At 35.6% G+C, this 17,387-nt stretch overlaps 1 protein-coding gene across 5 annotated transcripts in view; it reads right to left on the bottom strand.

The window, feature by feature from the left end:
* grid2 (glutamate receptor, ionotropic, delta 2) overlaps positions 1 to 17,387 on the bottom strand; it is a 438,477-nt gene that overhangs the window by 183,036 nt on the left and 238,054 nt on the right. For all 5 annotated transcript variants that reach the window (XR_014211127.1, XR_014211128.1, XM_082188355.1 and 2 more), the window contains one exon: positions 2,807 to 3,091. Coding sequence is in view for 3 of the 5 variants with exons in the window: in XM_082188355.1 (XP_082044481.1) it covers positions 2,807 to 3,091 (285 nt within the window). In the remaining 2 variants the exon portion in view is untranslated. The remainder of the gene's footprint in view (positions 1 to 2,806; positions 3,092 to 17,387) is intronic.

Here is a 17,387-nt window from a genome sequence, read left to right as displayed (position 1 = left end):
CCTCAAGCGGAAGGTGGAGAAGCGCCATGTGACTAACAGCCAGCAGCTCTGTGATGTCATTATGGAGGAGTGGAAGAGGATCCCAGCAACAACCTGTGCAGCTCTGGGGAAATCCATGCCCAGGAGGATTAAGGCAGTGCTAGATAACAATGGTGCTCACACAAAATATTGACACTTTGGACACAGTTTTGACATGTTCACTTAGGGTGTACTCACTTTTGTTGCCAGCTATTTTAACAATAATGGCTGTATGTTGAGTTATTTTCAGAGGACAGTAAATATGTACTGCTATACAAGCAGCACATTGACTACTCTAAAATATATCCAAGTTTCATTTCTATAGTATTGTCCCTTGAGAAGATATACTAAAATGTTTGCTGAAATGTGAGATACTGTATATAAGCAATACAAAGTCATATAGAAATCATTATTTGTGAAGTTGTAGTCAAAATCCACTTAGCTCAAAAATACACTTCAATTTATTTCAAAATCACTTTTATGAAGTCGCCTAAACCACTGAACATCTTCAGTTATGGCAGAGGATACTTAACATAGAGGGAAACCTCAGACTACAAACACAAATGGATTTTTTCCCCCCTATTTTTTTTTAGGCTTCTGCCAGCACCACTAGTCCTAAAAAAAAAAACAGGGGACACCAAGGAGGCAAAATCAATTTATCAATGAACTCTCTATTGTCCAAGTCATCTTAAAAAGCCAAAGCAATTTAGGAACACTTTGTTCTCTCTGAAAGATCTTTTGCTCAGAGGCCAGCTAATCAAATGTCTGAGGAGTCTATCTTCAGAGTCACTGGTCAAGCTCTCCGCACACTTAAGGCAGGGAGGAGGGGAGAGGATCTCTAAGGCTTCATTACTATATAGCTGCCCAAGGCATATGGCCCCCTCTGGACATGGCTGAAATCATATCCGTTTGTCTTCGGGGACAGGTACTTATTCATTCGCACCTTAACCTGCTGCAGCAGAGCATGCCCTCCAGAGAGACCATCAACAATAAAGTTATTTTCACACACAACTACATTATATTTCTGCATTATATACTTACATATCGCTCCCTCTCTCTCTTTAACCCACTCACAAACACAAATGCTCAGTTCCAAACAAGCTTCCTACACCTACAAGATTTTGTGCGTGTATCATTCACACAAAAGTCAATCCCAGAATGCATAATGAAAATTACAGTTAAAAAAAAAAAGCAGGTATATTAGCCTGCTGTCACTGCTGTAAAACCTGCACGGTTCTAATATACTCACACATCTGATTTTGTCCCAACGTTCACTTAAGACACCACCGTCTGTGTTTATGTAAACCGTGTATGTATTTGACAGTTTAACTGCAATAAGACATGAAAGAAAACAAAAGTTAGTTTAGTGCTCCCTACTGTGTGATCACCTGCTTTCTATGCCTACACTTCGGGTGTGTGCGCGCATAAAAGTGTATGTCATTGTGCGAGTAAAATCATTTGACAGTCTAAATTGGCAACACATGCAAATAATAAACTTTTGTGATGAAGAAGAACAGATGAAAGTAAGACACTCTACCCGCACCCGAAAAAAAGTGAGCCAGTATGTATATATTTTTTTGTATTCTGAAAAAAAAAAAAAAAAAGAAGAGAGTGTTAGACACCCCAGACTGCAGGAAGTGCCGATCAACAGTAAGTTATTTTTGTACAGCTATGGTTATAAACTCTCTCTCTGCCTACCTACACTTATTTTGAGTGTGATTCATTCAAAATAAACAAAGCTATAGATGAATTTGAATGCTATTTGAAGGAGTTTTATTTTCAAAAATTCCATAGGTATCTATCACAATAATATTATGAATTCTTTTGACCATGATAATCATCTAGTGAAATTTTTATATTTTGACAGCCCTAGCAACATGCTAACATCAATCTTTATTAGAATCAATCAGTGAGTCACCCATTCAAAGCATTTGTGTATGATTCAACAGTTGTAGAGCGTCCTAAATCAGTACATTTGTATTATCTTTCATTTTTCTTTTATTGTCCATTATACTCTTTTCACACATTTAGTATTTTTCTCTTTTCTATCACTTTTCTAACACCAACAAATACCCCAAAAGGTCAGAACTAAAAGTATTTTCTTGTTGTATGACCATTTAAGTGCAACAAATAAAAAAAATTAATAGATCATTATTCTTTCTTATTGGTAGAATGACTTTTATGACTAAAACATCCATCTTAAAGCATGCTTTGTTTTACCTCCCATCAATCTTTCCCTGGCTGACGTGAGTAATTAGCATCATGATTGTGGAAAATATTCTGTGCCTCTATCAATGAAAATGGCTCTAATCTGGTGGCTGGGTAACTGCCTGACTAACCGCGGGCAAATTCTCACTCTCATCTACTCCGCTCCTGTCAAAACCTATCACGAAACATGTTTAACTTTAACCAGTTTGCTCAGACGGTGAAACACATTGCAAGACTGAGAGAAACGCAATGAAATGCAATGGGTAAAGGCTCAAGGGAAGATGTATGCTCCGAAAAAATAAATAAATGAGGCCTCTTGGACTGATTGGCCTGTGGGCAACAGCCCATTCGGCTCTGTGGTTAATCCGCGAATGCTTTTACCTCATTCCATGCTCTTTTCTCTTAAACACACACAGGCAAAATGCCTTAAACACATGAGCAATGGAGGTAATAATGCTGTAAAATGTCCTCTCTGTGGTGGTAATAAAGGGATGTTAATGTGGGGTCACTGATTGGACACACTCTGAGGGAGCTCCTTATGGCCGTTTACTACTGAAATCGGTAAAGTAAAACTACTCACCATAGTCGGTGTCATAGAAGATAATGAACTTTTGCCAGGTGTACTCCATCACCACTTGGAAGATGACGTCATTTAGGTAGACGGGAGGTCGCACGAAGAGAGTGTAGTCGTCTAGATGGGCGCGACTGGTGGGCGGACAGCTGGAGCGAGGAGTCCCTGCGGGTGCCCTCTGGATGAAGAGGTGAGGGATGTGCATGGCGTCAGCTAAAGACTGCAGCGACCCCGCGGACATACAGCCGATAGAGCTGACCAGTGCTAGGATACCTCTGTTCATCAACTCACAAGCTGTGTGTGACAGAAAGAGAGAGAAGACAGAAGTTTTATAATGACTGACTTAATCTTCCATTCATTCGATTTAGTTTCCCATAACTTCAGTGCAAACATAATAGGTGAAACTCTAAATAACAAAATCATTTGACAGTACAAATATTTGGTGTAACAGTCTCTGACAAATTATAAAAAAACGGTCCAGTAAGATTAGGTATGTGAGAAACTTCGAGGTTTGCTGGTTTTAAGGCATGTACACAAATATGAAAACCATAAAGTTAACTATACATTAGGGTCCACACTAATGATTGATAACCTTCTGTTAATGATAAGCGCTGCAGTTTTGTCGTCTGCCACTTTAAATGCTCAAGCTCTTAAAAGTCGGTGGATTCTAATTGGCTGTCAAAGTTAACATTCATCAGCTGAAAATAAAAATAAAAATAATTCTGAAAGCAATTCCAACAATGTTCCTTTGTGTCTAGGGTTGGTACTTTTAATGGCACCGACCGAATTACGTCGGTACTACCAAGTACCGATTCACATGAAATCAATTGGTGCTAAATTTCGGTACCCGAGAAGAACACATCTGGGCGAGAGTAAGACTATTTAAATACGAATCCTGCATGTTCTGCGTGTCTCTGTGTGAATGAGTGGCACAGACACGCGGTTTCATTTACCACACTCACTGAAGCACGCGTGACGCTCACTGTGTTTTTCAGCCTCTGCAGTCTCACTATATGAGAACATGAATGCATTTCCAGAGCCGCTTTGAGAGTCACTGAAGTTCATCAGCATTTTACAGTTTAATTTAAGAAAAAACTATTGTTATTATTAACATACGGAAACTCAAAGGTCTTCACCACAATCTGTCAAAATAAAAGTTTAGTTTAACTTGATAATATATTACAGTTGTACAGTAGAATTTAGATATCTCAATTTAATAATAATACTAACACTAACACTAAAATCAAAAATATATTTTTTAAGGAATAATCACTTTTTCTTCTATGTTGAAATTTTAAAAGCTCAGTTGTCTCGCATGTTGTTAAATAAAAAGTTAAATTTCATATAAAATGTCAATTAAATTAATGTTTTATGTCTTCATTTGATTACTAGAAAATTCACAACACAGAATTTGTGGAAAACAAAACATTTCATAGAATTTTGTAATTTTTTTATTATTACTAAAATTTTGTTTTTATTAATATTCAAGCATCACAGACAATGGCAGACAGCAACCAAGGCAGCTCTGGCATAATGTCAATAACACTTCTACAAAAGACTTAGTTTCTTTACAGTTATTGAGGTAAACATGTCTAAATTACCGAAAAAAAGGTACCATTGGGTACCGGCACCGAATTTCAGGTACCGGTAAAAATGTGAACTTACCCAACCCTAGTTGTGTCATTGTCATTATAGTTGCGGTGTGGGCTTCCCTATTCTTATATAATTCGAACGATTATTAAAACTTCATATTTATAGCTATCAATATTGTCATGGTCCTTGGTGTGAATGTCCCTTAGCTGTTTTCCCCAGGCAGGTCAGGTTGGTCTGTTAGTAGGTTACTAACATTCTTCACAATATCTTCTTTTGCATTAAAAAAACCCCCAGAGGGAGTTAGAGACTTAGTAAAATTACAGAATTTTCATTTTTTTGGGTGAGCTATCTCATTAAGAACAGCTTGACCGGTCTGAGAGACCATATTAATCCATCTAAGAGCAGAGAGCAGCTTAAGCTGGTTTCAAGCAGGTTTCTACAACAGGTAACGGGATATTAAATGAAAGATGCAACTTCTCTGAGAGGTTTTAATCGTTCAAATTGTCTAACAGCTAAAGCATGACACAACGTTAGCACTGTAATTAAGCTACCAGTACTAAAATTATTAAAAAAAAACTAGAATAAAGACAAACATAAATGTAGGTAGTATTTTAATCGGCTATTGCGACCTATCCCTAAATAAGGTGAGAACGTATTTCTCTTGTTCTGCAAATAGATGGAATTTCTACAACAATCAAGTTCCCTTTTGTTCAGTCAAGTAACCATGTGGCTTGCCATCTTGAAGAAATATATATTTTATGGCTCAATCCCCGAGCGTAATCACAGGCTGGCAGCCAAAGGTGGTGGTGATCAATATGTCTTTACCAATGGCTTTAATTACAACTGTGCAAATATGATCATTTCCTCTCCACTTAGAGCTTCATTAACAATTCAGCACTTTTAGAGACTCCCATCTGAATAGTCAGGAAAAAAAAGAAGAAAAAAAAAACACATTTAGGACTCTATCACAGGCTATGAGGTGTTTATGGAAAAAAACATACGAGGAAACCAGCGTTCTTCAGTATAAATATATAGTTTTGGCATTTTAATTTGATAAACATTCCATTCATAAGCACTTACTTGCAGGGTTTGCATAAACAGAAGCTCATCAGCACTGATGCTGCTTTAAGACCTCTGATTGGTTGCTTCATTTTTTTTGCTGCATAAGTAAAGGCTTAGTGCTTGTGTTTTGATTGAGTTGCTGCAAAGATAGGCTTATATATAATTATATCTTACTGCAGAACATTTTATAATGAAGCATAAGTCTATTTCCAAAAAGTATCTCCTACAAATAAACTCAACCTTTTTGCCCTTGATCAGTTTGTGGCTCCCGGATGTGCAGTAAAGCTGATGTCAGACATGAACATTCATCTCACTTGACTCATTTTATTTAGCGTAACTGAAGTTGAGGAAGGTAAAATGCAATATGTTGAGCCATGGAGCAGTGTTATTTGCCAACTCTAGCAAAAAAAAAAAAGAAAAAAGAAAAAAATTGGAAGTGTCAACCAGGGTCAGAACGAAAAGAAGGGAAGATGCAAACAATAGTGCTGAAAAAGCAAACTGTGAGATGAAATGGACAACCCAGGCTCATTGGAAAACCATGCCTCTACTTATATTTTTTGCAAAAACGTACCTATATATATATACAATTCACTGCAGTTTCCAGCTGAAATGATTACTAGAAGCAGTAAAACACCAACAACTTTAACTCCGTTTCACATAAATTATGATTAAGGGGCAGATTACTGATTCATTTTTCTTTACCATAGTGTGTGATTTGTAAACTAATACACTTTTATGTTTGCATCACATAAACAGCTTCATATGTATGGCTTGTCTGACGTAGTAAATTTGCTTGGTAGCTTACTTGGTACAGCGTTGCATTTAGAATGCAGAAAGCTCGGGTACGAGTCCTAAGAAACACAAATCACAACACTTTAAAAGATCTTTAAAAGATTTCAAAGACCGGTAGAAGCAAACTAAACTGGCATGTTTGCATCAGCAAATGCCCTATCGTTTAGGTAGCAACGGAATATCATTTTGCTGAAATGTTGCCACAGGCACGTTTTTATAACGAGCCTGGGTTGGAATGGAGGCTATGTGCAAACTAAGCCATTTTATTTCACTCCATACTGTGTTGAGTGATTATTGTAAACAGACCCAAGGGATTTTTTTTGTGATAAAAATATGTGACTCGTTCAGCATGTTGACTTGAAGGTTTTTTCAAGCTTTGATGATGGGCAAATTTGGTATCAAAGCAATCTTTGTGTAAATGTTGAATATTTAAAGCATTTTATTTTTGAAAGCTTTTGATATGAAGTCCACCCAAAAATCGTCATGTATCAGCATTTCTTTCTTCAACTGAACACAAAAGTAAATATTTCGAATGTTGACAGCCAAACCGTTTTAGTTCCCATTGACTTCCACTGTATTTTATGTCAACACAATTAAAGTCAATGGAATCCAAAACTGTTTGGTTACCAACATTCTTTAACATATCTTCTTTTGTGTTTCCCAGAAGCAAGTCAGTCATACAGGTTTGGAACAATATGAGGGTGAGTAAATGTTGGCAGAATTTTCATTGTTGGATGGACTATTCCTTTAAGGCTTCAATGTTTGAGTGACAGTAAAAGGTGTTTTGCTAAATGTCAAAAGAATGAAAGTGATCAGTGGATCATCCAGGATTTAAATGGTATCACAGCTTCCGAATATAAAAAATAATAAAATAAATAAATAAACAAACAAACAAATAAATTAATTAATAAAGATAAAAGATTTTCCTTGAACAGCTTCAACTACTAAAGTACTACTGGGTTTATCATCAGCACTCTGGTCTTCAGCAATTACAGCTTAAGGCAGTTAAAAAAGAATGAGAACATGCTTCTTTTGAAACAGTTCATTTAAACTCAAGAAAAAAGGAACTGCCATTCATCATAAAAATACATTAAATTGAAAGCTTGACATTTGATCCCACAAAATGTGTAGAATTATGATGATTAACTTAACGCATAGAATTATGATGATTAACTTAACGCATGCAACTTAATTGATTAAATGCACAAGTTTTAAGCTGAAAAAGCCAAGCTCCAGTTAATAAGATCTTGTTTAATGAGGTAGAGCGTTTTGTGCTGCCCCCCGTTATGGATTGGACTGATTGAAAATGGAAAGGCTGGCTAATCCTTACTTATTAAAGCACTTCTGTGAATTAGTGCTATAATCTGTCAGTGAGCCACATTCCTCTTAGATATTGCTAACTACACTGTAAAAACTAAAGGAGCCTCAAATATCCTGTCGGATACTCAAGGAACTTCAAAATGTAATTTAGGTGCCTCAAAGCTCTTTCTCCTATAGTAGGGTTACTGGAGGAGCATTGACAATCTTTGAGGTTCTTGCTGGAACTTATGGGATCCTTTAAGCACTTTGGATTTAGTTCAGAGGTTCTGGAGTCACCTTTTCATTACTATGAGACCTCGAAGTGCTTTGGGGGAAAATAGAGGAACTTGAATGCGATAAAAGGGTTATTGGAAGATCTTTTAACATTTAAGTGGTTCCTGGAAGATCTCTTATGTTAAAGCCAGCATCTGGAGGAACCCAATGGTTCAGTGAGGCCAGAATGAGATTATTATTATCCTATTATTATTATTATAGGCTACTTAAGTTTGATTCAGTATACATACCCAGGTGAAAAAGACGTACAATTAAAAATGTACTTGAGTGTGTTTTTAGTAGGCCTACAATACAAATTTTAATGCATTTTTAATACATTTAACAGTAGCCTACGTCTTTTTCACCTGGGTAGCTTACATTTATTTAGTATCTATAAGCCTATTTTATTGATTAATTTAAACCTTAAACAACAACACTAAATTATAATAATATTAATAATAAGAATTAATTAATTATTATTGAATAAATAATAGTAATAAAATAATAATTTTTACCTACTTCTTCATAAATTATTATTTGAAGAAGAACCAGGAGGAGAAACGTTTTATCCTGTCACGAAACTGCTGCTATTCCTCTGCTGTCGTCGCTTCAGTGATCCTCGCGCTGCTCGCGCGCAACAAAGCTCAGCTGATCCACGTCATCGGGTAACGGCTCCATCCTCTCATCAAAGCTTCCGCCGTTTGTTCGGCTCTCCTTTACAAGGTTTGTAAACTCGCCAAATAAATATAAATACAGAGTCTACTCACTATATTCAAACACACATATATATATAAACTAAATTTATTATACATTACTACGTTACAGTGTTTACCACTCGTTTATTGCATAGTATCTGGTATGAAGGTTTTAGCCGCGATGCTAACTACGTTGATCTAACGTAAGTTAATGAACAAATGGAAATTATTGACTTATTGTCTTAGATTGATTTAGTCATTCAATTCAACATATTCTGTAAAACTGTGTCTTCAAATTGCTGATAATAGCCTAACTAATTTAACTGATTCCTGTCCTCATTGGCGTTTGTTATGAATAACAAAAGCAGGTTAATATAGTTTGGTCTGTTTTTGTTTAGCCTAGCTTTACTTACTACAGGTGCCCTCATTCTCTCAAATACAATTTTAAAGTAATTTACTGGCCAATAAATATTTTGTTGTGAATAATCAGCTTTGTTCTTTTGTTTCCCCAGAACAACCAGTAACGTTACATTTCTAAAATAATCTGAACATTTCAGAGGCAACATAGAATTACAGTAAGTGAAATTTCTCTGCGTGAAATTGTATTGTTTGACTGTGTACTTTTTTAATCAGTTATACTGATTTATAACTTCAAGTTTAGTCTTTTTCAAAAAAAAAAAAAAAGGAAAAAGCTATTATATGGCTTCATAAGACTTACAACACAACCCATTACACATGAGTTGTGAACTCATTGATTATTTTTAGGATCTTTTCTGGGACATTTTTGGAGCTTAACCATTTGTACATAAATCGTTGCATTGAACTGAACTAGACAAGTGTACATAAGAATGGTGTGAATGAATTAAACAATTTTGTTATGCTTGTGTTTCATGCAGTGATATTGAATGGTGACGGGTTGCATTATGCCTGAGATCTGCTTTTGGGGTCCACAGACAGAAAGTCAAACAGGTTTGGAACGTCACAAGGCTGAGGAAATTATTTAAATTTCACAACTATCACTTTAATAACCTTACTAACAGTACATTTTGTACTTTGCAGGGATCTCGGTAAGCTGAAATACAAGTTTGATCAAGAATAAAAATCCTCCTGTAGACCTGAAAATCACTGAAGTGCCTGGACCATCCACCAGAAAAGAGGAAAAACAAACAGAAAAGGAAGCTGATGCACCTTTTCACTTTTCTAACTCGTTAAGTACCTCACGTGTCCCTTGTGAAGATTTTATAATTGATTGCATTTTATGTTGCAGTGAGTAAAGGTGCATCACATTTGTGAATTTCGTGAAATTACACAGGCAAAAATGTCCATTGACCGTTGTCAGCAGTGTAGCGATGTAATGTATGAAGCACCACACAAAATTGCTGATCGTGTGGATTCTTATTGAAATGACTGAATTCACCAGTGAACATTCACAGAACAACAGATCATTTTACTGCACCTTAACTCTGGAAAAATGGAAAATGTTTTCTGCTTGTTGTGACATAAGGAATACTGTTTCCGGGTCGAAACCTCTACTTCTACTTCCTCTATCTTGTTTCGAGATATTGAGAATACTCAACAACCATTTATGGGAACTGTTGATTCAAGTCACACATTTAAGCTTTTCAAAAGCCATAGTGTACATTACAGTCTCCAGTCTCACGGCATCCCAGACTTCAACATTTTATGATTCAACATTTTATGGATAACTAACCATCTGAGATTTCGGAATAGAGATAAAGGTTAGGATCATAATTTTCAGGAATATTACAGCACAATGCGTGTATATTAGCACTGTTTGTTGTTTGTTTTTGGCATCTGATAGAGCTTTTGGACTTGGAAACAGTGGCGTCAGACTTAACAAGCGGACTGAAACACATGTTTTAAAATTAAGTGAAGATGGACATTTTTAATTAGTCAAAATTTGCATTTTTTACATTGATTTATTACTTGGAACATGTTTTTTCCATGCATTTTGTTGAGATGTCTTTTCTTGTGTAGCCTATTGTATATACATGGTTGATTATTCATGTTACTTATGTATTATACTATTATATTTTTTTTGTGTATTCATTGATATTAATCTATTACTAGCTTTTTTTTCCAAGTGCATGGAAGTGTATGTATTAAAATGGATCTAAATATGTAATAAACAATTCTAATTTTGTATTTGGTTCAGTTTGTTTATTATAATAGAAGTTAATGGTGGTAACCATAGTAACAACATGAAATGAATTTAATACAAATAAAATTAAATTGAAATTTGGTTCCTGGAGGCACCCACAATGGTTCCACACAGTGCCTTATATAAGAGTTCCTCAGGAAACCTGTGTGGTTCCTCAGAGAACCGCCCCTTTTTAAAGGGTGCCTAGAGGATCTACAGACGGTTCCGCCGGTGTGGCAAAGTGAAGAACCCCAAAAGGTTCCTCCAGGCACCTTTTATTTTTACAGTGTATGTTAGCGAAAGGAAGCATTGATCAATCATTACAAATTAAGTCTTATAATTTAGCCATTTGTTTGATTACAAATGATCCCAAGTCTTAACATGGCCCGTTAAGTATTGCACATTTAACCATCGCCTTAAGTTAAAAACACAAACACTCATATTTGCAGTAGTTCACACCAGGGACGGCATAATGCCAAGACACTTTCAAAGAATAATGTTACAAAGAAATCAAATAATGAATTATTTTACTTTGAAAGTAATCAGTGATATTCCATATAAGGGCAATGACTCAGTTTCAATCGCTCAGTAGTAGCATTAGGATGCCTGATTGATAGGGTTCCAGACGTCCCGTTTTTCTCTGGACAGTCCCGTATTTCAGCACAGTCCCATAGTTCAGCTCTTTTTTTAGTTTTAATTATATAAAAAAAACCTGTTTTGTTCCATATTTTATCTTTCTTCAAATGTCTTTATTGCTAAGCGATAGAGCGATACTTCTGTCACACGAGAATAGCCTATATCAAAAGTAGCCAATCACGTCACAGTATATTTTGTAGAACAAATATACCATCCAGTCACAATTCTCTATTGACAGTCAAGGCAGGACACAACGTTGGTGTCAGTGACAGAGCACAGATCAGATCAATTCTGACACAAAGATGTCAAAAAGAAGTATGTTTATATTTAAAGAGGATCTTCAAAAAGATTTTAAATGATGAATTATTAAAAAGGGAGCCACTGACAGAACCAAGCAAATTAAGATGTGACATTTGTGGAGCTCGCTTTTTCAATTTGTAATTTAGCATAAATAATTCTCGTTCATTATGTTTCCTCCAAACATAATTGTGATTGTGTTTATAATAAATAAGTGGCATGTTATTCATTAGCAACTTTTAATTTAAAATACAAAGCAGTGCATTTCTGCACCTACAGTACAGTACCCTGAACAGACAACTGATGCACAAACATGAAAGTTTGCCTTTAACAAGCAAACTAAATATTTTCTTTATCTCTCTAATCAATTAATCTCCAATTCTCTTATAAACATCAAAATAAATATTTCTAATATTTAAATGCATATAAATAACATTTAAATGTTGCTATTTAATACACTTTGATGTATATATAAAACTAAACTTTGTGATTTAAAGTAATGAATACTTTTATTGAGAAAATATGCATTAAACTGATAAAAAGTGACAGTAAAGACAATTTCTATTTTAAATAAATGTTGTTCTTTTGAACTTTCTATTCATCAAATAATTCTAAAAAGTATCATGGTTTCCAGTTCCACGAAAAATATTAAGCAGCACGACTGTTTTCAGCATTCATAATAATAAGAAATGTTTCTTTAGCAGCAAATCAGCATATTAGAATGATTTCTGAAGGATCATGTGACACTGAAGACTGGAGTAATGATGTTGAAAAATCAGCTTTGTCATCAGAGGAATAAATAAAAAAATACATTTTACAATATTACTGTATTTTTGACCAAATAAATGCAGTCTTGAGGGGCATAAGAGACTTCTTTCAAAAGCATTAATAAAGCATTCCGACTCCAAACTTTTGAACTGTAGTGTATGTACGAGAATAATTTTATTTGTTATTATTTGCAGATATTAAACTTTTATCAAATTAAATTTTGCCCTATACTAGTTAACAAATCCATGCACATCCAACACTTGTGAGAACTCTCATAATGTAAATCTCAGCCGCTGCTGTCATGTTCACACTCCTGTTTTCTCCCATTTGCCCATGACTGTGGGTGTATTTGTTCATTTCTCTTTAAATAGACCTTTTTGGATTTATAAATACATGCAAAAGCATGAGAGATGAAGCTAAAGATAAACCCAAGGTGGGAAAAAATAAACACTCAAATATTGAGTTATCTGGTAAAGCGCTTAGCTTGTGGCCTCTCACACCGGTCCATTTCAGGAGTCCTTAACTTTTCCCATCACCACTTAGACACACACACACACACACACACACACACACACACACACACACACACACACACACACACACACACACACACACACACACACACACACACACACACACACACACACACACACACAGAGTCGCCTCTCTCAACTGAAAATCTAACACTGTTGAGCACTTCAGATAAATTTGTCCAAGGAGAGCACTGGCTTTTCTTTTTATAGTGGAGGCTTTTGCTGCTGTCATTTTTATGAGGAAGATTCGCAACATATCCTCTCCCCCCCCCCCCCCCCCTTCCCCTTTCCCCTTTCCCTTCCCCTTCCCCCCTCTAGCTTAGCCTTGCCACTGAAAGGTGTTTCATTCTCATCATCCGAAAGAATTGGACAGAATGCTGGATTAGAGCAAACAGATATTAGATATCTTCAGATTTGTCTTTAGCTCATAATATAATGTTTTCAATTGCTTCTTTAGGAATTAGATACTTATCAGTTGTTTAATTACAGATAGAAGTGGCGGGCATTGTTCTCTAATTACCCAGATAGCGTGAAAACATTCTGGAAGGAATTGAGCATTTGTTGGTGATATATCCCTCCTAGTCTTATATTCCGCTATTAAAAATTTTGCAGCATGTTCTCTTAGAGTAAACATGGAATCAAAATGGGCATTTTTTGGTCTTATTGTGAGCGACTAACTGGCGCATCTTATTCCAAATAAAATTGTTACGTTAAAGTTATGATGATACAGAAGTAGCTTCAGGTCTTGTATTGTGCAATAAATCCAAGTGAATTTTCTGTACATAGTATGCTTTATTTGTATGCTGTTTAGTGAGTTTGGTATTTTGATATCACTAATTAAGCCACATTAAAGGGATAGTTCACCCAAAAATGAAAATTCTGTCATTCATTACTCACTCTCATGTCGTTCCAAACCCGTAATACCTTTGTTCATCTTTAGAACACAAATCAAGATATTTTTGATTAAATCCGAGAGCTTTCTGACCCCACAGACAGCAACGTAATTGACACTTTCAAGGCCCAGAAAGGTAGTAAAGACAAAGTTAAAATTGACCATGTGACTACAGTGGTTCAACCTTAACTTTATGAAGCAACGAGAATACTTTTTGTGCACCAAAAAAAAAAAATAGTCAGGGTCAAATAGTAAGGGGGGTCAGAAAGCTCTCAGATTTCATCAACGTGTTGCGTTCATATTCTGGGGTCATCTGTACATAGTATGCTTTATTACTATGGTGTTTAATATCACTGTCTTAGTACTTTAAACAAAGTTGAGTGTTTTAGAATGTCCCCAAATTCAAGACTTTATTCTTTGATCTTCATCCCCATTCTCAGCAGCGACCACAAACGTCAAATCCTGCGCTCTTTACAAATTCAAAAATTGCTGCCCCAGGCAGCTTTACAACACGTTTTACGGCAGTGATATCAAATGCTCATTGGCTCTCACCTGTAAGATGTATTTGATGAATCACTGAATCATTGATTCAAGAGATTCGTTCAAAAACTCTTTTAAGACTTCATTAATTAATTTCAAACAATTAGGCCTAATGAATTCGTTTAAATAAAAACGGAACAATTCCAAGAGGGTCCTCACACCATCGGTGCTCGGGCCCTAAATATTTTAATAGGCTAATTTATAGCATTTTAGACATGTATAAAAACACTCATTCATAACATTAAATAAAGCATTTTGTTTAGTTTTGTTTAGAACCTCTAATGTTTTGTTTTTAGAATCATGGGAGAACCGTGATCATAAAAAAAATGGAAAAAAAAAAAGAAGAAAAAACACCCAAACAGATTATCCAGATTCCTAAATTAAGATATAAATTAATAAAAGAATATATAATATATCTGGGATCTAACTTATACCTCCTATTAGCACTGTTTCTAATATTAAAATGTACAATCTTACAGACTAGGAAGAAGTCTTTATTTACAACAATGAATTGGGACAATTATAATGCAGAATTGCATAATAATGCAGGATTCTGAAATGTGTTCTTATTTTGAAGACGTGGTGCTTCTTATCCAGTGTCGAAGTTCTGGAAAACACTTTTGGTATGCATTTGGTATCCCTCTAGCGCCCCCCAAAATATGTCATTTCTGACACTCGTGTGACAGAACGTTGCACGGAGCGCAAGGGAAACGATCTTATTTCCTCTACTGGATTGCTGTGCAAGACAAAAATGTCGTAACGTTACGTTGAAATACATACAGTTACGACGGCTCCCTAAGCTTTCGCGGTAGACCTACTTTGATGACATACACCGATTAAAACAGCTGTCACCTGGCAATAGGCCTAGCCCGTCACCAGACATTACATTTTACTTCAGGAAAGTAATTCAATGTCCGTAGTTCATTAATTTGCTAGAGAGGAGCATATATCTAAAATTATGAATATATTAAGCAAATATCACACAAACAAGAGTGCTGTTTAGACCTCAGGTGATCAAAGCCGATTTGAAAAACACAACTGCATTTGTGCCTTTAAACATCATTTTAATAAAAAAAAAAAAGAAGAAAAAAAGTAATATTGGGTAACTTACATTTTTGACTCCAATTAGATACTTTGTTTTTGCTCCTCTGATGAAAATTGTTCCAAACAAATCTATCGTCGAACGTCTCAGAGCAGTGTTTCTCATTCCTAAATGAATCAATGTTTTGAACGAATCAGTTTAATGAATGATTCAATGACCTGCTCACGAACAATTCGGTTGAGCAAATGATTCGATGTATCACTCATAAAAGAGAGACACTTGCCGCCACCTTCTGGTGGAACTTTGTAAATAGTCACTGAAATGTGTATTATATTATATTATATTATATTATATTATATTATATTATATTATATTATATTATATTATATTATATTATATTATATTATATTATATTATATTATATTATGAAAAAGTATTATTATTATTATTAGTAGTAGTAGTAGGCTAGTATTAATACTATATGTTAATTTAAGAGTCAAAAAAAAAAAATCTTATAACCTTATAAATCTATTGCATAGTAGATATCAGTTATCAGTAGAAATAGTAGCCTTAGTAAATTAAGGTCATCTTCTTTTTAACAGGTTAAATTGCAACCATATTTTTACACTCAAAGAAAAAACTAAACGAATACCAATAACCATCTCTGCTACTAACTCAGCACGCTTCTTGCATGGCAGATGTTTGCCAGTGCGCTCCACAGGAGCTGTTTAAAAATGTGCTACGCTGTAAGGGAAAACGAGTCAAACAGTCCCAAGTGGGAGAGTCTCCAAATGTCAAGATGTAAGTGTTTGATGAAGGAACGGCCTTGACGGAATCTGTTTCATTATGTCTGTTTGTGAAATGAAGACGCATGCGCAGGTTAGCATGCCAGCTGGCTGCATAGGAGAGGATTGAATCAATATGGTGCTGCTCTTTTAAAAGATAGGTAAGAAGAACAACCACAGCCAAAGAAAAGTCAAGGAGCGATGGAGTGAGAAAAGAGCAGGGGAAAACTACTTTGAACTCCCAAATCCCTGCGGCTAAACCAAGTGGGTTCTTATTTTGCTACGTATTAGGGTTTTCTTGTGTGTTTGCCCTGCTGAAAATAACAGCCTGAGCTAGTGTAGGCTGGTCTCCCAGTTTGACAAGCTAATGATTGCTAAAACATCAGTCAAAAAAGTAAGAGTTTTGCTGTCATCTCAATTAGGAGGGGTACAACAACATCAGACTGAATGAAAGTTGAGCATCATGAGCATTTTATTTTTGTATAAAATACACTGAAAGTCACATTGAATCAGTGTTTTTAAATGATTTGGTTAAATGACTGATTCAATGACTCAGCAGGGTGAGCATGTACCTGTGTGTTCTCCAGTATCACTGACCACATCTGCAAAGTGTCCCCCCTAATTGAAGCACTGAAGGAGTCATTCATCACAAGTGATTCTCCACATGCTAACACGGATGGAATCAACCTGTGACTCATTAGAAATCTCCTCAGCATCCATTCTCCCTCTCCTCCTTCTCTTTCATCTAATTCCATTCATCTTCTTTAGCTCTCACTCTCTCTCTCTCTTTCCCCTGCATCCCTCTACATTTACCTGCCTCCTCTTATCTCCTCTAAGGACTGGTCTCTGAACAAAGCCCCTCTGCGGTGATTGAAGGAGAGATATAAAACAAAGAAAGGGAAGAAATGTGGGATTTCTAAATTAAAGCAAAGCACCAGATGTCACGGATCTGGTCCCTAACATCTTTATGTGAAGAAAATATGCAAATCCCTCCTCCTTTGAGATTTATCAAATAGGCAGTCTTTTCAATAAATATTTGAAATGCTTTTTTTCTTATTTAGTAAATCCTATAGTGGAGCTAATATTAAAAAGGTCCCACTAATCTCACATGTCCAAAGATCAGATGTTGTTAGTTTGCTTCAAAATGCAATATTTAAAGTCCCTCGGTAGTCAATCATTTTAAACAACGTCGGACACATAACAGTAATTGATATGATTAGTA

Source organism: Leuciscus leuciscus, assembly GCF_965113295.1.
Source record: "Leuciscus leuciscus genome assembly, chromosome: 13".
In the NCBI taxonomy this organism is placed as follows: Eukaryota; Metazoa; Chordata; class Actinopteri; order Cypriniformes; family Leuciscidae; genus Leuciscus; species Leuciscus leuciscus.
The sequence above is the reverse complement of the archived record's forward strand: the minus strand, read 5'-3'. Positions and strand labels throughout refer to the sequence as shown.